This window comes from Ictalurus punctatus, chromosome 13, assembly GCF_001660625.3.
Source record: "Ictalurus punctatus breed USDA103 chromosome 13, Coco_2.0, whole genome shotgun sequence".
NCBI classification, from domain to species: Eukaryota; Metazoa; Chordata; class Actinopteri; order Siluriformes; family Ictaluridae; genus Ictalurus; species Ictalurus punctatus.
The window spans coordinates 1,352,501-1,379,603 of record NC_030428.2 but is presented as its reverse complement, the minus strand read 5'-3'; the positions used below and the strand labels follow the sequence as shown (position 1 = coordinate 1,379,603).

At 42.6% G+C, this 27,103-nt stretch overlaps 1 protein-coding gene across 2 annotated transcripts in view; it reads right to left on the bottom strand.

The window, feature by feature from the left end:
* raraa (retinoic acid receptor, alpha a) overlaps positions 1-27,103 on the bottom strand; it is a 79,945-nt gene that overhangs the window by 3,482 nt on the left and 49,360 nt on the right. Inside the window, exons 1-7 of one of the 2 annotated variants that reach the window (XM_017482885.3) lie at positions 15,344-16,035; positions 8,166-8,314; positions 6,935-7,076; positions 1,149-1,309; positions 675-851; positions 355-559; positions 25-183 (exon numbers count right to left, since the gene is read on the bottom strand). In XM_017482885.3, the coding sequence (XP_017338374.1) occupies positions 25-183; positions 355-559; positions 675-851; positions 1,149-1,309; positions 6,935-7,076; positions 8,166-8,314; positions 15,344-15,455 (1,105 nt within the window). In that variant the 5' untranslated portion in view covers positions 15,456-16,035. Of the gene's footprint in view, positions 1-24; positions 184-354; positions 560-674; positions 852-1,148; positions 1,310-6,934; positions 7,077-8,165; positions 8,315-15,343; positions 16,036-27,103 lie in introns of those variants that run through there. The other variant, XM_017482884.3, reaches the window with a different exon arrangement.

Below are 27,103 nucleotides of genomic sequence, written 5' to 3'. Positions count from 1 at the left end.
CACACACACACCACACAAACCCACCCTTGGCGCTGATGCTCCGCAGGTCTGTGATCTTCATCAGCATCTTGGGGAACATGTGGGGTTTGTGTGGCCTCCTCTTCCTCACATAGAGTTTCAGAGCCTCCAACAGCGGCTCCTGCAGCACGTCCACCTTATCGGCCTCCTCCAGATCCTGACGATCTGCTTACACACACACACACAAAATAAACCACAGGAAATCTTGTCCAACACACAATGTGTTCCTAAAGAGCAGGTCACTGAGCTGCCACTAGGTGGTGCTTAGAGTCCATGAATGGTTTTTATTCCCCTCTCTCTCTCTGTGTGTGTGTGTGTGTGTGCGCGTGTTCTCACCCCCACACAGCAGGCAGATGGCGCTGAGCAGGCCCGTCTCTGCGTCGTCCATCTCAAGCGGCAGCAGCTGGTTGGCGAAGGCGAACACCAGGTCCGTGAGTGGCCCGAAGCCGGCGTTGTGCATCTGCGTGCGGTTCAGCGTCAAACCGTCCGAGAACGTCATGGTGTCCTGCTCAGGTGTGTAGCGCGTACAGATGCGAAGAATCTACGACAACAGGGGCAGCTTTAGCGCCAAAACAAGACCGTACGTCATGCGACGTCATGCTAATAATAAACGTATTATCAGATGTTACAGCTGATAACCGCTACACACGTCTCACCAGGATGTCGAGGCAGGCGGCTTTGAGCAGCGTGATCTGGTCAGCGATGGAGAGTGTGGTGAAGCCGGGAAGCTGCTTAGCGAACTCCACCGTCTTGATGATGCACTTGGTGGAGAGCTCGCTGAATTTATCCCACAGATCCACGTCTAGCGAGACACGTCGCTCTGAACTGTTACTCTGTACACACACACACACGTCGGAAAACTTCAAGCTACAGCTTTACCTCTGACTGACACTGGAGACTCCTTCCATAAATGTTAAAAAAAAAATCTACTTACTTAATATTAACCTGGGATTTGCAGCTGTGCTACTGTCAGAGCTGCTGTTACAGAAAATGAATCAACACCCTCTGACCAATCAGAATCCAGCATTCAACAGCACTGTGGTTTATTATTTACTCTCACTCTTCTCTAATGCTGAACTTTCAGTACTTGTGGATGATAAACACTAACACACACACACATACACACGCACCGTTGTGTATTTGCCGAGCTGACAGAGCGAGGGGAAAGTGTCCTGGTGCGCTTTCCTCACACGCTCGATCATCAGCTCTGTGTCGGCGCTCAACACGCCGCTCTCCACGCACTCCACCTTCTTCTCCTCCTTTTTCTTCTTGTTCCTGTCGTTCCGCACCGCTACAGACACAGAAACAGAACGACGTTAGCCTTAATTCCTCTCACAGGTCCTGTCACTTTAGCTCGTGTTAGCTAGCTAACTGGCCAATTACCAGTAGGCAAACATCCTCTCAGAAATCACTTTCATTCATGGTCGCTAGCTAGCATGGATCTACAAATCCTCTCATAAATCTTGCCACTTTAGCCCATATCAGCTAGCTAGCTGTTTAGCTCTGTTTAGCTGTTATGATTGAAACAAATATGAGGTAAACATGCTCAATCTTGTCACTTTTGCTCACATTAGCTAGCTAAATAATTATAAATCCTTTTTTCCCCCTGAGTATGAGGTAAAAATCCTCTCAGAAATCCAGTCATATCAGATAACCTTAAACTAGCTAGCACTGAACAATTATGATTTTTTTCAAAAAAAATATGAGGTAAAAATCCTCTCAGAAATCCTGTCAGGTTTGCTCATGCTAACTAGCTAGCTGTTTAGCACTGAATGAACGTGATCCTTGTTTGAATATAACATCCTCAATCTAGTCATTTTTGCTTACATTAGCTAGCTAAATAATTCTAAATCCTTTTTTTTTTTTTTTTTTTTTTTTTTTTTTTTGAGTACGAGGTAAAAATAGTCAGAAATCCGGTCATTTCAGCTCACCTTTTTTTTACTTTTCTGCGCTGTTTATCACTGAATGAATATGAACCTTCGAACCTATAAACCTCCGAATGAGGTAAAAAGCTCTCAGAAATGCTGGCTATCCTTAAATAATTATGAAATCTTTTGTCTATGAGGTAAAAATCCTCCCCAAAAAAATCACATCACCTTTGCTTAGGCTAGCTAGCTGTTTGTTTTTTTTGGTTTGTTTTTTTTAAACATGAGGTAAAAATCCTCACAGAATTCCTGTCAGGTTTGCTCACATTAGCTAGCTAAATAATTATAAATCCTTTTTTTTCTGAGTATGAGGTAAAAATCCTCTCAAAAAATCACGTCAACTTTGCTTAGGCTAGCTAGCTGTTTAGCACTGAATGAACGTGATCCTTGTTTGAATATAACATCCTCAATCTAGTCATTTTTGCTTACATTAGCTAGCTAAATAATTCTAAATCCTTTTTTTTTTTTTTTTTTTTTTTTTTTTTTGAGTACGAGGTAAAAATAGTCAGAAATCCGGTCATTTCAGCTCACCTTTTTTTTACTTTTCTGCGCTGTTTATCACTGAATGAATATGAACCTTCGAACCTATAAACCTCCGAATGAGGTAAAAAGCTCTCAGAAATGCTGGCTATCCTTAAATAATTATGAAATCTTTTGTCTATGAGGTAAAAATCCTCCCCAAAAAAATCACATCACCTTTGCTTAGGCTAGCTAGCTGTTTGTTTTTTTTGGTTTGTTTTTTTTAAACATGAGGTAAAAATCCTCACAGAATTCCTGTCAGGTTTGCTCACATTAGCTAGCTAAATAATTATAAATCCTTTTTTTTCTGAGTATGAGGTAAAAATCCTCTCAAAAAATCACGTCAACTTTGCTTAGGCTAGCTAGCTGTTTAGCACTGAATGATTATGAAACTTTCCTGAATATGAGGTAAAAATCCTCTCAAGTATCCTGTCACTTTAGCTCGCCTCGGCTAGCTAGTGTCGAACGATTGTCATTTTTATAGAATATGAGGTAAAAATCCTCTCAAGTATCCTGTCACTTTAGCTCGCCTCGGCTAGCTAGCGTCGAACGATTGTAATCTTTATAGAATATTAGGTAAAAATCCTCTCAAGTATCCTGTGACTTTAGATCGCCTCGGCTAGCTAGCGTCGAACGATTGTAATCTTTATAGAATATGAGGTAAAAATCCTCTCAAGTATCCTGTCACTTTAGCTCGCCTCGGCTAGCTAGCGTCGAACGATTGTAATCTTTCTAGAATATTAGGTAAAAATCCTCTCAAGTATCCTGTCACTTTAGATCGCCTCGGCTAGCTAGCGTCGAACGATTGTAATCTTTATAGAATATTAGGTAAAAATCCTCTCAAGTATCCTGTCACTTTAGATCGCCTCGGCTAGCTAGCGTCGAACGATTGTAATCTTTATAGAATATTAGGTAAAAATCCTCTCAAGTATCCTGTGACTTTAGATCGCCTCGGCTAGCTAGCGTCGAACGATTGTAATCTTTATAGAATATGAGGTAAAAATCCTCTCAAGTATCCTGTCACTTTAGCTCGCCTCGGCTAGCTAGCGTCGAACGATTGTAATCTTTCTAGAATATTAGGTAAAAATCCTCTCAAGTATCCTGTCACTTTAGATCGCCTCGGCTAGCTAGCGTCGAACGATTGTAATCTTTATAGAATATTAGGTAAAAATCCTCTCAAGTATCCTGTCACTTTAGATCGCCTCGGCTAGCTAGCGTCGAACGATTGTAATCTTTATAGAATATGAGGTAAAAATCCTCACAGATTTAATCACTTTTGCTGACATTGGCTAACTAGTTGTTTATCATTAAATAATTATAAAGATTTTTTCTGAGTATGAGGTAAAAATCCTCTCAGAAATCTTGTCAGCTTGTGGTAGCTATCTGTGTGTATGCGTGCAAGTTTAGTCGATTTTGTGATTTATTACCGTTGTGTGTGAGAATAATTCGCCACACACACACAACTACGCAAATCTGCAACTGTCACATGTTACGTGTGTCGTTCCATTATTCTTTTTCCAATCTCTGTGAACGTTAATGCTCTGTCCCTCGCTCTCTTTCTCTCTCCGTCTTTGTGCCTCCGGAGAGGTGAAATTAATTCCTAAATAAAAGCGGGCCGTGCTTAACGGTGCCACGTTAGCTGCACTGACAGATCGGCGCGCTGCACACACACGGTTTAATGAAGCCATTAAAGAACTATTAGCGTGCCCGCTTCATCAGTCACACACAAGATCCTGCAGGGGAAATGAGAATGTGTGTGTGTGTGTGTGTGTGTGTGTGTGTTCTCATCTTGGCATTCAATAGGTAAAACTACATTGAGGACTCAAGGAATGAGGAAGAAGAAAATAAGGATCGGGTACACGCCTAACTTTTGGAGTTATAAACCTATGAAAGAGACAAAAATTCTGGTCCCCAGTAAATTCAATATGACGTAGAGAAGACCTCAAATATTTAAAAATACACAAAACCTGGTCCCCGTGAGGAGGAATGAACTGAAGAATAGGGAAGGTTCAGGCATGTGTGTGTGTGTGTGTGTGTGTGTGTGTGATGTTATTGGAACAGATGAAATACCTGCATTATGAGGACTTGAGATGTTATGGATGCAAAAACTCCCCATAGCATTCAAACATAGGGAATATGATGCAGTGTGTGTATAATCACTGTTACAGGGACCGGTTAAAAATCTACTTTATGGGGACTCGAGATTCTACTGGGGTAAAAAAAAATTCACCAAAGCACTGAAAATCAGGGGTTTGTGTGTGTGTGTTCGTTCATAAACATTTACATAGTGGAGACTTAAACTGGTAAAACACATTTAAACCCTGGCCCTCATAAGAAAATTGGGGGGGGGGGGGGGGGGGGGGGACCCCAAAAACAAAACAGGAATATGATTCTGGGTGTGTGTGTGTGTGTAGCTGTCTGTCTCTCGCGGCTGTAATTCGACAGGAGAAAATTAAAGCTCTGGCAGCTCGTCTGTCACATGAACGAAATTCAACGGAAAGATAAAAACGTCAACGTTCCTCTCCTCCTCCTCTTTCCCGCATCCCTCCATCATCCCTCCCGGAGATGAGCTCCAGCTGTAATGGGACTGAGGGAGTGTGTGAGAGGAACTGGGAACTGATTTGTTTGTGCATAACATAAACCGGTGTGTGTGTGTGTCTGTGTGTGTGTGTTAGACTGTCTGCCTGATGTAGTCATGTTTCAAATACTTGCTTCCTACCTAGCCTAACCGAGCACCAAAAAAAAAAGCGTGCTAATCTCCGTGAAGTTCACGGTTCACGTACCGCGCTTATGTCTGGTCGGAACAGTGCTACTTTCACGGTTTATCAGGAATGTGTCATTCGTTGCTATGGAAACGCCCACAAAACCTGAAAACCTCTCCGTTAGATAGCTAAGCTACGATATTTGCTATTATGTTATCGATACTAATCGGTCCGCACAGGATTTCATGGAGGTTTTTTTGGTGATCGTTGCAACCAAAAACACTAGATTTTGCTGTGGGGTTTTTTTTTTTCCCTTTCAAAATTTCCGATGCAACTTGCGGAAGAGAAATTTTCTTTTTTCGGAAAACTACTCGAATTGGCGAAATCGCACTCGCGCTAAATTGTTCTGTGTGCTGTTTCGCGCCGATGTTTGTTGGTAAACGAAACCTTTTAGCTGTACTCATTTTTCGTACACGGCTTCGGCTGAACGCGCGTCATGACGACGTCACGTAAAAATATATATATATTTTTTAAATCGCAAACTCGTCTGAATATTCCAGATGCCGTTTCTGTGATCTTAAAACCCTTAAGGAGGGACCGAGTAGAATTTTTTTTTTTTTTACCTTTGTGAACGTTTGATGTTGCGTTTGTTTATAATGTGACGTCACACGCGCTAGTAAGGCGGAGCTTTCTGGAAATGAGGTGGCAAGCTTGCAATTACCACAATTTGGACTTCTGCCAAAGAGTACAAGGTTATACAGGAGGCGAGTCTCCGCTAGGTGGCGAGTGAGTGCAGCTGCTGTAGATTTCAGTAATCTGGCAATGATGGATCACCCTATTCACTCCTAAAGAGTGCTGGACACACACACACACACACACACACGCACACACATCTGCGAGTGTATAATAGAAGAGAATAGGATAAACTGCTGTGAGGCTCTGTGTGTGTGTGTGTGTGTGTGTGTGTGCTCTGTTCTCTCGCCTCTCCCAATTAACTTCTCAAGTCTGACACTAGCAGACAGAATTGAAAGAATGTGTGATCACACACCCACAGGGAAAACCCTGGTGTGTGTGTGTGTGTGTGTGTTCACGTATATGCCTTAGTGTATGCCATCAACACACACAAACTGACTGCCACTGTTGTACTTCCGGTGTGTCTCGTTGTCAGTATTAGGCTGCTAGCTTACTGTCATTTATGACCGTATTGATATATATATATATATATATAAAATGATATGGTCGTATTGTTGAAGGTTCAAAGATTGGAGGTGTACAGACAACACCACAAGAGGATTTGACGTGTTAATCCTGCCTGGTCAGGGTCACAGCGGTTTATTTATTTTAAACAGAACCAACTTAGAAAATTCTTTTTTAAATAGAACCGTGCGAATGGTTATATTCGCAAAAAAAAGAAAAGAAAAAAAAGTAGGAACTCTGAAAGTGTTTCCAAACTGAATTCGGATATAACCTGTGACTCAAAGAGGGAAGAAGAAAAACAAAAAAAACAAAGGAAACGCCTCTTCGAGTAAACGAATGAGGTGAGGTGTGCGGTATTATATATTATATATATATACATATATACACACACACACAAGCATTAGCTTTAGAGCGTTCAACAAACATATATTCGTTTATTAAATCTTGAACCTTTCTTTTTTAGGAAAACACGGACACGGACGTTCGGAGCGCCAGACCCGTAAGCGTCGTGAGTGACGACGACGGCGGCGAAGGCGAAGCAGATTTGAAGAGGTTTGTGGAGCAGGTACTCACACTCCTTGGACATGCCGACTTCCAGACACTTCTGCAGGCGGCAGTACTGGCAGCGGTTCCGCGTCACCTTGTTGATGATGCAGCTCTTTTCCCGGTGACACGTGTACACCATGTTCTTCTGGATGCTCCTGCGGAAAAACCCCTGCGGAGAGGGAAAAAAACAACTGTAATGTGTAGCTCTGATTATGAACCGATTGTTCCTGCATAATAAGTGATTCAGTCTGAGCACTAAATTTAAAAACGAAGAAAGATACAGATAGAAAGAGAGTAGTGTGTGTGTGTGTGTGTGTGTGTGCGTTTTACAAGATGGCAGACGGGCTGAAGGATGAATCACGTTTGGGTGCTCTTCTCGCTCACACACACACACACACACACACCTTGCTTGGCTATAGTAACACACGGCTTAAGAAACAGAAATGGAACAAATCTCTTGGCATGCATTGTGCATACCTACCACACACACACACACACACACACACACGACACCTCCGTATCAAGCTCGTATAAATAACACACTAATCAGCCCTCCTGAGTTCTGCTGACACAAAATACCCCCTCCAAATTTTCGGAATAATGCCGCATTAAAAATAAACAAACAAACAAACAAACAAACAAATAATTCTAGCAAATAAAATGTAAATGTGTGTATTCTAAAAGTCAACATTTGCAAGCTGTCTCTCGCTGTCTTTCTTTCTCTCTCTCTCTGAAGCTTTGCTTTTGTTTTCAGTTTCTAGAAACGTCTGAACTTGGAGGCAGGGGGAGGGGGGGAGGGGAATTCTTCTTCGCTCATCACCAGGAAGCTAAATTAAGTTTAGGTTTTTAATGCACACAAAAATAACAATACATTTACATATATATACACATGCAGACATAATCACAAGCTGGATCCATCGTTATTATTATTAACTATTTGTTTTTATTTCTATGCAAATTGTTACTCTGCGTATGAAAAATAAATGAATTCTCAATCTGAACTTTGGAAGTGATTTCATTCTAGGAGTATATAAGCCGATTTTTAATTTGTTCTAAATTAGAACGGTTCGAGCTTCGATTTGAGCGGCCGACAAAGTTCGGAGCGTCGGGAATCTTACGAAAGGACAAATGAGACGATGTGACACAACAGCGAGCGGTATCACGGGGGGGGCCAAGCACCGATGACGCATAACAGAAAGCACAGTTTTACGTGAAAAGATGAGTGTGTGTGTGTGAGCGAGAGTGTGTGTTACTTTACCTTGCAGCCTTCGCAGGCACTGACGCCGTAGTGGTAGCCGGAGGATTTGTCCTGGCAGACGAAGCAGGGTTTGTAGACTCTCGGTGGCGGAGGAGGAGACGGCGGACTGGGGACAATTTCCTCCGAGCTCGTGCTCTGCGTCTCCACGGCTGGATGTTAAAAGAGGGAAAGGAAGAGGGGGGGAGGAAAAAAAAAAAAAACGAAAGACAAATAACCGGTGAACGGATTTTTAGGCGACAAAAGTAGGAAGCGTTTTATTCCTCTTATACCACAGCGGTTTTTCAACCCGTACAAATTTTTCACTTTTTATCCGTTTCGATTTACATTCCAAGTTGCGGAACATGCCGCGCTCTTGTTTTCGTTCTCTCGATGTTAGTAGTAATTAGGGATGCGCCGAATGCTCGGCAACCGAAATTATTATAAGTGAAAAGGCCGAATAAATTTGACCGGACAATGACGTGTTTGACGACGCGATCAAATAGCCTAGCGACCAGAGTGAGACACGCGAATGTCACGACCTCCACTTCCGGCAGCGCGCCCCGAGAGATGAGGGGGCGCGCGAGTGCTCAGCGAGCGCATGCTCTTTGGATGTTGACGACCGTGACATTGTTTACCGTGGACACGTGCGTTTGTTTAGTTTCTGTTCCGGAGTGTTCTGTCACGTCGCGAGACGTAAGGGAGTAGAGTACGGAAGCAGGTAAAGACGTATTTATTTAAGGGCAGGCAGAAAAATCCGAATCGTAATCCAATAAAGGGTCGGGCGATGGGCGAACAGGCGTAAACGGGGCGAAGCAGGAATCAGAGCCGCGTCACAGAAAACAGGGTCACAACACAAAACAAGAACCATGAACTAGTACTATGGACTGGGAGCGGAAACACCAGCGGGACTAAATGAACTAATCTGTAGTTTAAACTAACTAAATCTATCAACAGGACATTAACAATGTATCTAACTCTACTATATCTACTGTAATACTCGGCGAGGTGTACAGGGGCGCGAGCGGTATATATCCCCAATATAATCAGCCCTATAGAACCCAATAGAACCAGTTCCTGCACTCGTCAATGCACTTTTAGTTGTAGTCTACAGAGTGTTCCGTTCTTTCAGCAGTCAGTTACAGGACTAACGTCGGCTATTCAAGGGGCTCAAAGATGACCACATCACAATATTTTTATTTTACTCATTTATTTATTTAAAGTTATATTGTGCCTTGTTGGTAGCCTGTGCCTGCTGGAATGGAAAAAAATGTTCAGTGTTAAATAAATATTTTGAAATTGTACTTTTTGTAATTGATTTTTTTCTTTGAAAAGCAAGACAAAATAGTAAAAAGCACATTTCGACTATTTAATTTATGCAACGGTGAAAAAAATGGCAAAATAAATGGAAAAAACGCGAAAAAACGTGTTCGGTATTCGGCCTAGAATTTTCATTTCGGTGCATCCCTAATTATAATAATAATAATAATAATAATAATAATAATAATACGCATAATATTTACGCATGTTGGCATAAGGGAGAACAAGGAGCAACTGGTTAAACGTTAAACGGAACTACAATTTTCAATGTAAGAGGGACGTTCCAGAAAAACAATCGACTTTGTTGTGGTGACGCCGCTTCGCGATAACGTCACTGCTACGAGATCTTCACACAGGAAGTGTGTGTAGCTTTTATGAGCATCTGGACAGTGGTGTCGCGTTAACCACAACCTCCGCTCTGTGTGTGTGTGTGTGTGTGTGTGTGTGTGTGTGGTATTTAAGGGCACCTGAACCCGTGAGATATATTTAGATCTTATTTATACTCCGCTACAGTCACATCTCTCTCACACACAAACACACATAAGAGTACAAAGTCCGCAACACACACCTGTATTGGCTAAATAAACACGATCCATTCAGTGTTCACAAAGCAAGCATGCGTGAGACAACCTTCAGAGTTTCATCCTGCTTGTGTGTGTGTGTGTGACAGAGAGAGAGAGAGAGAGAGAGAGAGAGAGAGAGAGAGAATGTGTGTGTGTGTGTGTGAGAGAGAGAGAGAGAGAGAGAGAGAGAGAGTAGCTGCTCTACAAAAGCTCAAAAAGAGAACGAAAGAAAAAGAGAGAGAGAGAGAGAGAAAGCATCTACCAGGCATACGCTGGCTAACAAGTATGCTAATAATTTAGCTAGCCAGCATACAGAGCATATGAGAGTGTGTGTGTGTGTGTGTGTGTGTGTGTGTGTGTAAAACTTACTGAGCAAAGCTATGAGAAACACAAACAGGGTCAAAGCACTTGCAGGTTCACGCATATTCATGAGCACGTCTCTTTCAGGGGCCAATCAGAAGCAGTGCATTAGAATATTAATAAGGAAGGTCATATGTCAGTGTTGTGTAAGAGATTTACAGGGACAGTGTGTGTGAGGTAAAGATGTTATCCAACAAAAATGAACACACACACATCTCCCTCAGGTCCTACACACACACACACACACACACACACACACACGGCTCTCCCTCATAGCAACTCCACAACAATGCACAATTCCTAACATCCAACTTGACCATGTGTGTGTGTGTGTGTGTGTGTGTGTGTGTGTGTGTGTGTGTGTGTGAGTGAGAGAGGGATCTCTGTCCTTCACCAGTAGACACTCATTTCCTGCACTGGACTCAAGGGGCTTAAAAAATAGCCCCCAGGGACTCACACAAACACACACACAATACAGACGTCTGGACCTGATAAGTACACACACACACACACACCTCCCTCAGGTCCTACACACACACACACACACACACACACACACACACACACACACATACATACATGCATACATACATACACACACACAAGCACACACTACAGATGTCTGGACTTGATACACACACACACGCACACACACATGCACACACACTCCTCCCTCAGGTCCTACACACACACACATGCACACACACATGCACACACACATGCACACACACATGCACACACACTCCTCCCTCAGGTCCTACACACACACACACACACACATACAAACACACACATGCGCGCACACACACACACACACACATGCACACACACACACACACATACATATGAACACACATACACGCACACACACACACACACAAACCCATGCACACATTCACACACACTCCTCCCTCAGATCCTACACACACACATACACACGCCTCGCTCAGGTCTTACACACACACAAACATACAAACATACATACATACATACATATGCACACATACACACACACACACACACTCCTCCCTCAGGTCCTACACACACACAGACACACACACACATATATACGAGACAAAGGCCTCTCCAGCATTATGAATAGTTTTACACAAAAGCGCAGGTCAAAGGTACAACACACACACACACACACACACACACACACAGGTCTGTTGTATGATCTCATAATGGACAGTTTGACCTTACAGATTTAGTCGGTCATGTGGCGAGCCCTGCTGACCCCTGCCCCTGTTACCATAGCAACAGGAAGAGGTCCCATCCCTACACTACACACATGTATGTATGTGTGTGTGTATATACACAACTCTCAGAGACGCTGCTACAGAAAGTGAATCAACACATTCTGACCAATCAGACAGTGAGACAGAGCACACACACACACACACGCACGCACACACACGCACAAGCTTAATGAGCTGAGGTCACAGTGTACCAGAGCTGGAGCCGATCCAGACGTGTCTCTCTCTCACACACACACACTATAGTAATCTGGACCAAGTACTGTAAATACACACACACACACACACACACACACACACACACACACACACACACAGAGTATTCGTGACAGCAGCACAAGGAAAACCCCTTAGTCAAACAATAGCTGATATTCATAAAGCAGCGGCACACACAGGTCCCTTTTCTCCACCGAGACACACACACAATCACAAACACACACACACACACACACACACAGAGATAATGACTATTCTTAGGATGCTTTCACCGTTTATCCATTTCTGATGTTTGCATAACAATGCTCTGTGTGTGTTTGTGTGTCCAAGTCCCAGAAAAACACCCTTGACAACCTTGTGTACAACTGAAAGTGACTGATCCTCAAACACACACACACCCTAATAATCAGCCATGAGATCATCAGGAAGTGTTTCGTTAAGGAGGCGGAGTTTAAACAGCAGGGATAGATCAGACTGACAGGTCAACGATATCCTGAGGCATTCTGTGTGTGAACTCTGTCCTCAAAACACACACACGCACGCACGCACCTACACACACGCACGCACACACAAACACACACCCACACGCATGCCACTGGTGAACCTAGACACTTATCAAAGAGAGACTGATATCAGACACAGAGAGAAACAGACAGGTAGACAGACAGGTAGACAGATACCAGCAGAGACAGATAGACATGCAGTTAGCAGACAGACACACAGAGAAACAGGCAGACAGACAGGTAAGTAGAGAGACAGACAGATAGAGACGGGTAAGAAGAGAGACAGACAGACAGGTAAGAAGAGAGACAGACTGGCACACAGACAGACAGGTAAGTAGAGAAACAGACAGACAGGTAAGTAGAGAGACAGACAGATAGAGACAGGTAGAGAGACAGACAGACAGGTAAGAAGAGAGACAGATTGACACACGGACAGACAGGTAAGTAGAGAAACAGACAGACAGGTAAGTAGAGAGACAGACAGATAGAGACAGGTAGAGAGACAGACAGACAGGTAAGGAGAGAGACAGACAGAGAGAAAGGTAGACACAGACAGTCCGGTAAGTAGAGAGAATAACAGACACACACTTAGACAGACAGGCAGAGAGACAGATATAAAGACAGGCAAGTAGAGAAGGACAGACAGGTAAGTAGAGAGACAGACATGCAGACAGGTAAGTAGAGAGACAGACACACAGACAGACAGGCAGAGAGACAGACAGACACACAGATAGACAGGTAGAGAGACAGACATGCAGACAGGTAAGTAGAGAGACAGACATGCAGATAGACAGGTACAGACACAGACAGACAGACACACACAGATAGGCAGACAGGTAAGTATAACGACAGACAGACAGGTCGAAAGACAGACAGAAGTGAAGTGTGTAAGTTAAATGAGCCTAAATATCACTACGTGATACTGCGGCTGTGGTGTGTGTGTGTGTGTGTGAGACATGTAAAAGTATACACACTTACAGACCCAGCACGTGTGTGTGTGTGTGTGTGTGAGAGAGAGAGCCGGTCATGTGAGCGCACCCCCCCAGTGCAGCATTCCCTCACGCCACAGTGTGTATCCTCAGAGGGGAAACCCAACTGCTCACAACCCTCAGCAACACACACACACACACACACACACACACACACACACACACACACACACACCAAATAACACAACCTCGGCTTAACTCAGGAGTCGGAATTATAGATGTATTTCCGATCTCCACACAGTGAACTGTAGGGTCAGTGTTACACATTCAGCAAATAATCTCATTATCCTGGATCCTGATTGGCCCGGAGACGTCCGTCGATTTGCGAATCAGAAGCGTAAGCGATAACAGGAACTGACTTCTTAAATGAAACGTAACAGTAAACGGATAAAAAAAGAAAAGAGAAGAAAAAAGACGTCATTCTTTAATAAACTGAACTGTTGGAAGTCAGGGTTGAGGAGACCTTCCGGAATTCCTGAACGGGAATTCCGAGTTTTCGTAGTTGGTACACATACACTAGTATATGTATATATGTGTGTGTGTGTGTGTGTGTGTGTGTGTGTGTGTGTATATATACACACACACAGATATATAAATCTGCATCTTGCATAACCTCATGTCACGTTACGTACCAATATCAGGACCGGGCGACGTGACGTCATATCACGTGACGCACTTTACGACGTGTTGCCGTTATCGTTCGTGTTTTAACGTAGCGTACATTAAAAAAACTCGCGTTTCTGCAGAAATTCGTTTGCTGACCAATTAACCCGGAATTCTCGGAATACGTAGCGGTGCTAGTTTTTCCTTCCCAAAACGATATATCGTCATGCATACAGCATCGCGTATGATACAAGACGTACTTAAAGACGCGTCGTAGGTTGTTTTTTTCCTTCGCCGTCATCCAGCCGTTTAAGACTCGACTATTCCAAATTTCCAAAAGAAACCTCTTCATTTTTTATTGTTTTTTTTACGGTAAACAGCTACGGTGTAATAGTGTCGTAACAGTTTTACGACACTTTTTCCCCCCCGGGACGTTTTCGGGCCGATTTAAGCGGTTTACGACATACAAAATGAAAAAACAAACAAACAACATAACAAAAACAAACAAACAAACACAAGATTCGCCGCAGTAACTTACGAGATTTTCGGTCTGAACGGAATTTTTACGTCTAAAAAGAACTTTCCTGTCACGAGTCGTCGAATCGAAAACGCACGTTTTCGTCTCCGCGATCCGTCGATTCAAATTTCCGCCGAAATTCCTCGCTCCCGCTAAAACGGACAGAAAGAAACCCCGCTTCGGATCTATCGGTCACGGACACAACGCCATCCTCCCGGTTCTTGACGGACGGACCCGATGATCTTTACAAAAGAATCGACCGGCGAGACGGATGAGCCGACGGACGTCGGGGTCACGCAGGAGATCCGTCCCTCTTTTGTTTTTCCGTCACGGCTACCCGTCTTTTATTTCCGCAAGTCATGCACGACTCGAGAGAAGGCGAAGCGCTGATGGAAAACGGACAGTTTGAACGGAACAATCTCACGCTACGTCATCGCAACGTCAAATTCCCAGGCTTGCTGAGACGAGACATTTCTGAACTTCATCCTGAAGCCGCGACTATAAACAAGACCGGTACGCGTACGCGGAAGGTCGCAGAGCCGTGACTCTGCTCTGACCTCGACGACTCGAGTTACGCACCGTACGGCAAACCCGGAGCTGCCGTCAGTGCAGGACAGACGACGAACGGACGGACGCATTTCGCACCGGCGTTCTCCTGGACCCTTATCGTCGCTCGAGCCGTGTGCACACGACGTGACGGGTCAAACTAGTCGGGACAGAAAGTCTGGGAGAGTTCCTGACCCCGTGCATGCCTGGGATAGTTTCAGGAATGCAGCGTGCAAGACAAGGACAACATGCAAGGAATATACAATGCACAGAAAGGGGAAAGAAAAGTGAGTAGATTCGGATTTTGGAGACGGTTTGAAGGCACGTACAGTGCTTGGAGGCGCTCCAGGGCGTGTTGGGGAACCTCTGGCCGTAATACTCCATCATGAGGAAGGGGTTCGGGGCAGGGTGCAAACCCACCACGTCCATGCCCTCGTACATGTTCTCCTCAAGTCTTCAGGATGGAGCTCGAGATCAATGATCAGTGATCACAAGTGTGTGTGTGTGTGTGTGTGTGTGTGTGTGTGTGTGTATAAGCATCAAAGCACCAAGTACAAAGTGTCCATGATGGACTTTGGGTTGTGTTCACTGATAGGAATTATTCCAAAAAAAAAAAAGTAGAAGAAGAAAAAAAAAGTATCCAAGGAGTTTTTCACCCAAATGATGACCAAGTTTAATCCAAAGCTTGGGTTTCGAAACGGATAAACAAAGTTTAAACCGCGCGCGCGCGCGTGTGTGTGTGTGTATGAGTGGAAAGAAATCCACGCGCAGGAAATGCAAGTCGCGAGCGCTGATGTCTCTCTCTCCCCTTTTCCCGTGCGCGTGTCTCCTCCTTTCACACCGGAGCCATTTTATCCCGCCGTTTCACCTCCTTCGCGTTAAAAACAAAAACAAAAACAAAAAAACACGTTTTCTCGGCGTCGTGTTTACAGTTCCCAGGTAGCACTCCTGAGCTCGCGCCCGGTCGCTCGCGGCTGCGTCGGTTCTCTCTCTTCGGCGCGCGGATAATTGACGAGAGCGCGCAGCTGAGCTCCAGGCCCCGCCCCTTGGAAGGAAGAAGAAGGTGGGGGCTGTGACGAAACCGGCGCAGCTGAGTGCTATACCACGCCCCCTCCCCCTCCCCCCTCCTCTCACTCTCACTAAAACTGTATAATGACGGAGACGAACAATAAAACTAAACCCCAAACCGCTTATTTCATTCAAATGAAACCGAAGAGGGACAAATCAATTAATTACCTCACTGTTTACTGCTCAATGAATCAGTGTGAAGTAAAATTACAGCTGTTTAAATGGAGACATGCACTGTAGTAGGTAGTGCACACAGTACGGTAGATTAGCTTAGCATAATTCTGGGTTTTTTAAAAAAAAATTGAAATTTTAGACAAATTATAAGCTCAAGGTTGTGTAAAAGTACCGTTATACAGACTTTATAGATATCACACCGTTCACAGAGTCAGTTCATTTTCCTCACACGAGCTAATCCGTTGTTTCTCGGACCGGATTCTCACGTGGAGACACAAAACCGACAGCGGAGAGTTAACGGTTAAAAAGTCCGCGTCTAAAATAACGTCAAATCCAAATCAATTCAATCTGAACGCACAAGATTTCGACGTAACTACAAGAATACGTCCTAGATTTGTTAGCTTTCGATAAACTTTATTGTTCGGTTTGATTTGATTAGATCTTATTGTTAAGACTAGTGTGCAACCTTTTTGGACGTTAGCAACGGATCAAATAAATAAATAAATAAATAAATAAATCGATAAGTAAATAGATAAACATGCAAAAATTTTAATAGGGACTAGTTTCAGGCGTTACGCTAAGAAAGTGATAACAAATAAAATAAACGAAACAAAGAGGTTAAAACGAGCGTCTAATACTTGAGGAGGATAGAACCTACAAAAACTACAATCGAAAAGAAAAAAAACAACCCCTCGAGAACAAATTAGATTTAATGTGTTGTTTAAAATACTCCGCACTGCTATTTTCCCCCTGGATTTTTATGCTAATAGTTCTAATTTTCCGTATTAGAGTTTGTGTGTTGTAGCTCTAAACGGTTGCTGGGCTCCAACATGTTTGCTAGTCTTCTACTTGGAAACAACAACAGTAGTGTGATCCGCCTTGGCTCTTCTCTAAATGGGCTTCTTCTAAACTAATTTGCCCCCTCTCTGGCTCCCTCATCGCTCAAACGCCTTTTCTGCGCCCCTTTTTTCTTCTTTTCTCCCCCTCATTTGCCTAATGCCATGCGGCTGAACTTTCTCTGAACCCGGCTCGGCTCGGCTCTCAACCTCCGCGTGACCCGCTCCGCCATGCGGCCTTCCCTGACCTAAACTCCATCACACGCGGCCTTACCCTATTTCTACACTTTTCACAAACTGCACCAACCTTTAACGCAATTAACATTAAACATAACAGCCTGTAACTCCCCAATACATCAAGGTTTTTAATGGATTCAGGGTGGGGGGTGGGTGGGGGGGGGGGGGTTGTATGACGACCGTCACCTCCACCAAACTAGCAGCTATCCTCGAGCTGTCCTAGCTGTACACTCTTATAATACCATTTCTACAATTCTAAAAAAAAAACAAAAAAAAAAAACAGACTATACTTCTTAAAATATTCTTATAATCATTTCTCTTTAGACTGTCCATATTATGTAAATACACCCCGCTAGCAACCCTTAAACCTGCGCTAGACTATATTCTGTCTAACACAGACCGATCTACTGAGCTTTCTAGCAACCAAAATTAGCCGCATATTTGGAAGACATAGGCTACGCGGGTCTACTTTAAGCTTTCTTAGGTCGTGTACACTTTATCTACTTTTACACCGCAGTATATTCACAGACAACAGTTTTACAGAACCCTAACCCTAGGTTTCTAAATCTCAATCTAGTTTAAGATAAAAGTTGTACGTTTACGTAATAAAAGCTAGCTAGAACTTTCGTTTAGCTAGAACTTTCTAAAACTAGTGGTATATTTACGTGATATCGAGTAACGAAATTTAAAACAAAAAAATGAAAGTAATAAAATATGTAGGTTATATAGTCTAGCTAGAACTTTCTCAATTTAAAGTAGGTGTGATACACGCTAGCTAAAACGTGTTAAAATGTAACTATAATTACAATATGGGCTAACTATAACTTTCTTAAAATATTGGCACCCTTGGTAAATATGAGCAAAGAAGGCTGGGAAAAATTGTCTTTATTGTTCAAGCTTTTGCTATTTTTTTTTTTTTTTTTTTAAATCACAAAAATACTCGGCTCTCATGGATATCAAACAATTGCAAACACGACACAGGTTTATCCAAACAAAAATGTCTTTGTTAAACATAGGTGTGCAACAATTATTGGCACCCCTATGAACTCATATGAGAAAATATATATATTTGAAGTATATTCCCATTGATATTTTCTGTTTTTTTGTACACTTGTGTGACTAGGAACAGGATATTGTTCAAACATGACTTCCTGTTTCACAGGGGTATAAATATGAGGTAACACATAGACCAAATTCCCTTAGTCGTTCATAACAATGGGTAAGAACGAGGAATATAGCTGTGATGTGCGGCAAAAGGTTGTTGAGCTTCACACAATGGGGCGTGCCTATAAGAAAATACCACGAGCATTGAAAATGCTCATTTCCACCATCAGGGCAATAATTAAGAAGTTCCAGTCGACTGGAAATGTTATGAATCGACCTGGAATTGGACGTGTGTCTGTATCGTCTCAACGCACTGTGAAGAGGACGGTTCGAGTGGATAAAACATCTCCAAGGATCACAGCTGGAGAACTGCAGAAGTTAGTTGTGTCTTGGGGTCAGAAAGTCTCCAAAACTACAATCCAAAGTCACCGACATCACCACAAGCTGTTTGGAAGGTTTCAAGAAAAAAGCCTCTACTCTCATCCAAAAACAAACTCGAGCGTCTTCAGTGTGCCGACACTACTGGAACTTCAAATGGGATCGGGTTCTACGGTCAGATGAAACCAGAACAGAGCTTTTTGGTAATAAACACAGAGGTGGTTTTGGAGCACACAGAGAGGTAGCCATATGGAAAAGTTCCTCATGTCCACGGTTAAATATGGAGGAGGATCTTTAATGTTTTGGGGCTGTTTTTCTGCCAGAGGACCTGGACATTTTGTTAGGATACATGGCGTCATGAACTCCATCAAATATCAACAGATATTAAATGAAAACCTGACTGCCTCTGCCAGAAAGCTTCAAATGGGCCGTGGTTGGATCTTCCAGCAGGACAATGATCCAAAACATCATCAAAATCAACACAAAAATGGTTTACTGACCACAAAATCAAGGTCCTGCCCTGACCATCCCAGTCCCCTGCAAAAGCTTACACAAAAGGTTACACAATAAAGACAATTTTCCACAGCTTTCTTTGCTCATGTTTACCACCAAGGGTGGTGTGCACTGTGTGTATGTAATATAGTCTAGCCTGAGATTTCGTACATGAGAATAGCAGTATATTTCTACGAGTGATATATAAGAAAACCAAAGCCAGTCAGTACGGGTAAAGGGTGCGGAATGCCGAGCCAGACGCCTCTTTAATTATGAAGAGTGGTGCTGTGTCCCGTTGTGGTGTTGGGTGTCAGAGAAGGGCACTAGATAGGGAGCAGTGATGATGAAGGAACTTGACTGGGGCGATTATTTCAGCTAGTTTCTATGCTTTCACTCAAAGGTGCCAGTGAGTTTAGACAGACGCTGAATGTGACATTGTGTGTGTGTGTGTGTGTGTGTGTGTGTGCTTTAATGCAACACTGTGGTGTGTTTACACTGCGATAAGGGGAAGGCCCTCTCAGATAACAGATCACATTCCTCAGCTCTTTTATACCCTGCTTTTTCTTCTTCTTCTTCTCCAGATCTACCCCCCCCCCCCCCCCACACACACTCACACACACACACACACACACAGCCGTCATGCAAAGAAACAGGTGATAAGCAGAAAGAAAGAGAGAGGAAGAAGGGAAGAGGCTTTATGAGTTTGAGTGTGAAGTTATTTTTATTGCCCGCTTTATAGCCGCCTTCCAGGAAGCATCCCAAAACTGCGCTCTTTTACACTACGCAGCAGGACACAGGGGGTTATAACCTGCCGTAAGCTGCGGGTACCGTGGATTTTCTCATGGTGGCCTAACAGAGTATGTGAAAGTTAGCACGTTAGCTCCACTAACTAATTTACTGGCTGTGACGACGAACTCCGGAAAAAGGGCGTAATTAATGCGGTGAATAATTATTTACTTATTTTAACAATGCAGAGAATTTAAATGTGGAGAATTTAGTTGTCAGAATTAATTGGGGTGACAGTAACTGGATGCTGGGAGGAAACCGGAGAACCCAGGAGGAAACACACACACACACCCACACACACAGGGAGAGACTCAGAGTAACCCCAGCTCAGGAGGACCAGGGAGCCTGCAGCTTTTATTTCAATTTCTCTTTAGTTTTTGAATTGTTGTTACATTTTTTACTTTAATTTATATTTTTAAAATGTTAAATCTTTTTTGTCTTAATTTTTGTGATAAAACAATTTCAATCATACATTTTTATTTCAATTTTTGTTAAAGGTTTGTCTTCATTTTTTATTTTTAAATCGCTGTATTTTTTCCATTAAATTTTTGTTGAAATTTTGACTTTTTGCTCCATATTGCTTCCAATGTTTGTTTCATTCTGTCTTCATTTTTGTTGACATTTTTGTTTTCATTTAAAATGTTTGTTTCATTTATATTAAAATTTTTTAGTCGAATTTTAAAAAAATTGTGTCTTCATTTTTATTTTAAAAAATTCAATTACATTTTTAGCTTCGTTTTTAGTTCAATTTATCTCTTAATTTTTAATCGTTGTTTTTTAATTTTTAACTTTTCTTTTAATTAAAAAATTTTGCTTCATTTTTATTGCAGTTGTTGGCTTAATTTGTGCCTTGTTCTTTGTATCGTTTTGGTTTCAATGTTATTTCAATTTCTGTCTCATGTTTCATTTTTCCTTCCATTTTTGTTTCAGTTTAGTTTCAACCAATAAACCTTTCTATCAAGTACAAAAATACCACACTAACGCCTGATGTTTATCTGTCAAGTGATGCACTTTTTTTATGTTAAGAAACTTTTACTATCTCCATATTTTTCCCTTTAATTCCTTTAGGTTTTACATTTAAGTTTTCTTTTTCTTTTTTAACCTTAAAACGAAAGAATGTGAATGAAATGTTCTTTGTTCAAAAAACTATTAAGCACACTAAGCTGTAGAAACAATAAGAGCTGGAGGAGGATTCTAAAAAAAAAAAACGAGGGTGCTCCCCAGGGCTGGACGATAAAGTATATTTTATATACCTTTTTTTTGTTTGTTTCAATCTTTACACACTGACTGCATGCAGCTGATTTGATGTTTACATTTGTGCTTAAACTTTAAAAACTGTCATAAAAAATATTTTTCATTGTAGAATTTTTCTTTTACACAAGAATTTAGTTTGGTGTCACTTTGATTACTAATAATAAAAAAATGTATGCCTTTTTTAAAATTGAAACACTACTGTACTGTAGTACAACAACTTAATATTGCAATATATATATATATATATATATATATATATATATATATATATATATATATATATACATATATACACTAGGTGGGTATGGGATCCGAGGATTGGAACGAGGCCGTGCATTTGTATAATCTTTTATGACTTTTCGTCGGGAGCACAAGGAGGGAGGTGAGGAAGTGCTCGAGTGCCGAACACGGCGCTGGTTGAGAGTTGAGCTGAGCTTGCGGCTGATCCGGAGTCGAGTAGTATTATTTGAAATGAAAAGCGAATAAAAGAAGCTTTACATGTTGTAAATGGCCCTAGATTTCGATTTGGGACATATCCATAAAGAAAAAGGGAGCTTTAGTCTCCAGGCTTCCAGACTTCACTTGCCTCAGTGTGTGTGTGTGTGTGTGTGTGTCATAAAACCATAAAAGTAATGCTTTGTGTGTGTGATGGTGTCTTTAACGTGTCCTATAGCGCACGCTGAGGCATTTATGAGCCACACTTTGAAAGCGTTTATAGCTAGCATCCTGCCATAGCAGTAAACACACACACACACACACACACACACACACACACACACACACACAAACCCCTTCTGACTGTAGAGAACACATTCCTATGATGTAAGCAATGACTCATTTTGGTCCCACACAAACACACGGACGAGTACCCGGATTCAGGGATCTGCTGCGCGTCGCAGCAGACGTATCCGATTCCCCCTCGGACTCTCGGTTGGCGGTTTCTCATCGACTTTCTCAGACACGAACCCTGTAGCGCGAAGCTCTCTACGACCGGTACCGAGCTCCTCGCTACTGCGTTCGTCTCTGAGAAAATCGAACATGCTTGAGAGTATAAGAGCTTGCGCTATATAACAGTAATAACTGATACGTACGCTATGTACTTAATTTAACATCAGCGCATGGGATGAGTGAAAGTGGGCCAGGTTGGTCAACATGCTAATAAGTGTGTGTGTGTGTGTGTGTGTGTGTGTGTGTGTGTGTGTGTGTGTGTGTGTGTGTGTGTCACTTAGCCGCAAAACAAAGGACCTGAGACCGAATACCTTCACTATCTCTACCATGGGGGGAAGGCAGAGAACTGGTGTGTGTATGAGGGGAATTTCAGATAAATGGATAACAGAGAAAATCAGCATTTCAAAAGGGACGGGGGGATGAGATAGAGTCGAGAGTCGCTTGCTATCTCTCCGATAAGATCCCATCGTTCTTCTTGAATGTAATGTGTCTTGATTGGCTAAAAACAGTAGAGACGGTAACAGGACAATACGTGTATATATATTTATATATATATATATATGTGTGTGTGTGTGTGTGTGTGTGTTGACTTTTTAAATATTATTTTCAGTTTTCATTCACAATTCACACTTGCTTTAGTCAGTTTAAAACGAGTTTTCATTCATTTCTACTTTTTTCCCTAAAAAGGAATACTGTATGTTAAATCAAATGTTTAAATCTGTAAATACTGCGTTTTCAACTTAACATTTGTTTAAAAAAAAATAATAAATAATATTTCAGTAGCACTTTAGCTTTAGTCGTTATAATTTTAAATTGAGAACTACGGAAGTCTTGATTTCAAAAAACAACAACTAGAAACAGAAGTTTTCGTTATTAAACAATGACGTTTTTAGTTTCATTCGAGTCGTTTTCTGAGGTGATATTTCTAGTTTTTGTCCAGCTTCTTGTGTTAATTTAATACATCGTTTTACAATTTAGTTTCTCTAAATGAATTAAAACAATCTGAACGAACGAAGTCGAAGATCTTACTTGTACCGAGTAACGATAGTCGAGAACCTTGTGTAAGCACATGGTTTGGGAGAGTGTGAGAATGAGTTGGATGGGGAAAAAAAAGGTCAAATTTCTGTTATCAGAGCTAATTCAGTAGCTAGCTCAGTGCCTACTGGCTAAAAAGCTAGCGCACAGCTGTCCGCTAGCTAAACGTTACGGGTAATGCAGCTAATTTCATGCTTGGTTTTTAATTTTATTAAACACTTTTGTCCGGTGTTACGTTTCCCAGCGTTCAAAACTATATTAAAGTGTATTTGCTACTGAAACTACTGAAAATGATACCAAAACACTTGAACGTTAGAACAGATTCTATGAGAACTAGCATTAAGGGCGGTTCTAAATGGTGGAAATTCTACTAGGAACACTAACTAGTTATGAATTAGGGTTTGGGACTGAGCCTTACAATTGGCCTTTATGTGAAATGCTGAAAATTTGTCGCATATCTCATTTAAGTTCCTTTATCCCATGCCTAACACACACACGCACACACACACACACACACACACACACACTCTCCACCTGATGGGACTCTTCAAACATTGCTGAGCAGTGTGACATCGGTGATAGCGCTGCTTGATTAGCATTCTAATAGTGCTGATAAGAGACCACCAATGAGATAAAAACAAACACATGATGACTAATTGTGTGTGTGTGTGTGTGTGTGTGTTTGTGTGTGTTTGTCAGGTTTGCGATCACCTCATCAGGAGCACCACACCCTGTTCACACACTAACCCTCATAATCTCAACGATCTAATTTAACAACCTAAAGGTCTAATGAGTTCTCAAACTCTCCTGAAGAACTCTACGGTTCCTGAACAAGTTCCTGCTACACTGTGGGACATCGTCTGTAACAGCGGCAGAACTTCAGGAGGTAAAAAAAAAAAAAATGGTTCCTGAAACTATAGTCTAGGAAATCAAACCAAAAGACGGCGTAAATATTCCTGCCAAGGGATCACGCGTAAGGTTCCTATGCTGGAAACACGCCTCGAGTACCCGAGTTTAAAAAGATCAAACGTTTCGAGATGAAAACGTGCTAAAATGTCCCAAAAAGGTTCCTGTGATGGGTGACTCGGACGGTTACAGAAACAACGAACAGGAACTCGGTCAAGAACTGTGGCGTTTCTGGGAAAAAAAGGTTCTGGGTTCCTGAATAAGTTCTTAAGATGAAAATCGGCTGAAAAGGTTCCTGTGATGGAAACACACCAGAAAAGTCAGAGAAACGCTGAACAGGAACTTGTTCAGGAACTGTGGCGTTTCTGCATAAATGTTTCTTGGTTCCTGAAAAGGTTCTCGATAAAAATTCCTACATTTCTGAAAAAGGTTCCTGTGATGGAAACTGAACAGTCACAGTTTCTCAGTGAGTTTTCTCTGTGTGTGTGTGTGTGTGTGTGTGTGTGTGAGAGAGAATAGCTGGTAAATGGAGCATCTGAACATGAATAGCACAGAAGGGGCTCATTAGAGAGACAAGTGATATGTGCGGGCACACACACACACACACACACACACTCAATCCACTCATAAAAGCATTAATTTTGTGAGCTAGATATCTCAAACACACACACACACACACACACACACACACACCTGACCTTTCACCCAATGGTTGTGCATTTACAAAAGGAGATCATTAATCCGACTCATCCTCTTAAAAACACTCGTCTATGTTCCCACACACACACACACACACACGTTAATGTTTTACCTTAGTGAGTTAATTGAAAGGGTGCACGCACACACACTCACACATACACACACACCGCATTTCACAAGTCAGTGTGTGTGTGTGTGTGTTATTTAATAGCCGCCTTTATGTAAGACAGCTGACATGTCAGCAAAGGCATTGTCCTTTTTCAGAGCGTTCCGGTCCCCCACCCAGACACACACACACACACACACACACACACACACACACTTGCTGACAGCACACTGGTTCAAATACTATTTTCAGCACCTTCCTATGTCTCTGTCTTTCTGTATGTGTGTTTATGTGTGTGTGTGTGTGTGTGTGTGTGTGTGTGTGTAAGTAATAATAGTAGTTCTGAGGGAATGCTTGGCTTTGCTCTGACATCCAGACACGACCTGAGACAAAGGTCAAGTGTGTGAGATTACTGCAGGAACAAGACTGTTAACATGATTGACAAGGCCACATGCGTGCGCTCTCTCTCTCTCTCTCACACACACACACACACACACACACACACACACACACACACACACGAATGTGATTGTGACAGTTCAATGTTAACATCTTCATCGTCTTATCAGAGCGTGTAGGGGTAGGGATAGAGTGTACTGAAAGGGTGTAGGGGTAGTGTGCAGTGATAGGGTAGTGGTAGGGTGTAGCGGTATTAGGGTGTAGGGGTAGGGTGTAGGGATATTAGGGTACAAGGGTAGGGTGTAGGGGAATTAGGGTGTAGGGTATTAGGATATAAGGGTAAGATGTAGCGTATTAGGGTGTAGGGTATTAGGATATAATACCCTACGAATTATGTAGCGTATTAGGGTGTAGGGTATTAGAGTGTAAGGGTAGGATGTAGCGGTATTAGGGTATGGGGCAGGATGTACAGGTATTAGGATAGGGTGTAGGTGTAAGGGTATTAGGGTGTATGGGTATTAGGGTGTAGGGGTAGGGTGTAGGGGCAGGTTGTAGGGGTATTAGGGTATGGGGCAGGGTGTAGGGGTATTAGGGTAGGGTGTAAGGGTATTAGAGTAGGGTGAAGGTGTAGGGGTATTAGGGTATAAGGGTAGAGTGTAGGGGTAGGGTGTAGGGGTATAAGGGTAGAGTGTAGGGGTATTAGGGTATAAGGGTAGGGTGTAGGGGTAGGGTGTAGGGGTATTAGGATAGGGTGTAGGTGTAGGGGTATTAGGGTATATGGGTAGGGTGTAGGTGTAGGGGTATTAGGGTATATGGGTAGGGTGTAGGGGTATTAGGGTAGGGTGTAGGTGTAGGGGTATTAGGGTATATGGGTAGGGTGTAGGGGTATTAGGGTAGGGTGTAGGTGTAGGGGTATTAGGGTATACGGGTAGGATGTAGGGGTATTAGGGTAGGGTGTAGGTGTAGGGGTATTAGGGTATACGGGTAGGGTGTAGGGGTATTAGGGTAGGGTGTAGGTGTAGGGGTATTAGGGTATACGGGTAGGGTGTAGGGGTATTAGGGTAGGGTGTAGGTGTAGGGGTATTAGGGTATATGGGTAGGGTGTAGGGGTATTAGGGTAGGGTGTAGGTGTAGGGGGTATTAGGGTATATGAGTAGGGTGTAGGGGTATTAGGGTAGGGTGTAGGTGTAGGGGTATTAGGGTATATGGGTAGGGGTGTAGGGGTATTAGGGTATAAGGGTAGGGGTGTAGGGGTATTAGGGTATTAGGGTAGGGTGTAGGTGTAGGGGTATTAGGGTATATGGGTAGGGTGTAGGGGTATTAGGGTAGGGTGTAGGTGTAGGGGTATTAGGGTATATGGGTAGGGTGTAGGGGTATTAGGGTAGGGTGTAGGTGTAGGGGTATTAGGGTATATGGGTAGGGGTGTAGGGGTATTAGGGTATAAGGGTAGGGGTGTAGGGGTATTAGGGTATAAGGGTAGGGTGTAGGGGTATTAGGGTATAAGGGTAGGGTGTAGGGGTATTAGGGTATAAGGGTAGGGTTGTAGGTGTAGGGGTATTAGGGTATAAGGGTAGGGTGTAGGGGTATTAGGGTATAAGGGTAGGGTGTAGGGGTATTAGGGTATAAGGGTAGGGTGTAGGGGTATTAGGGTATAAGGGTAGGGTGTA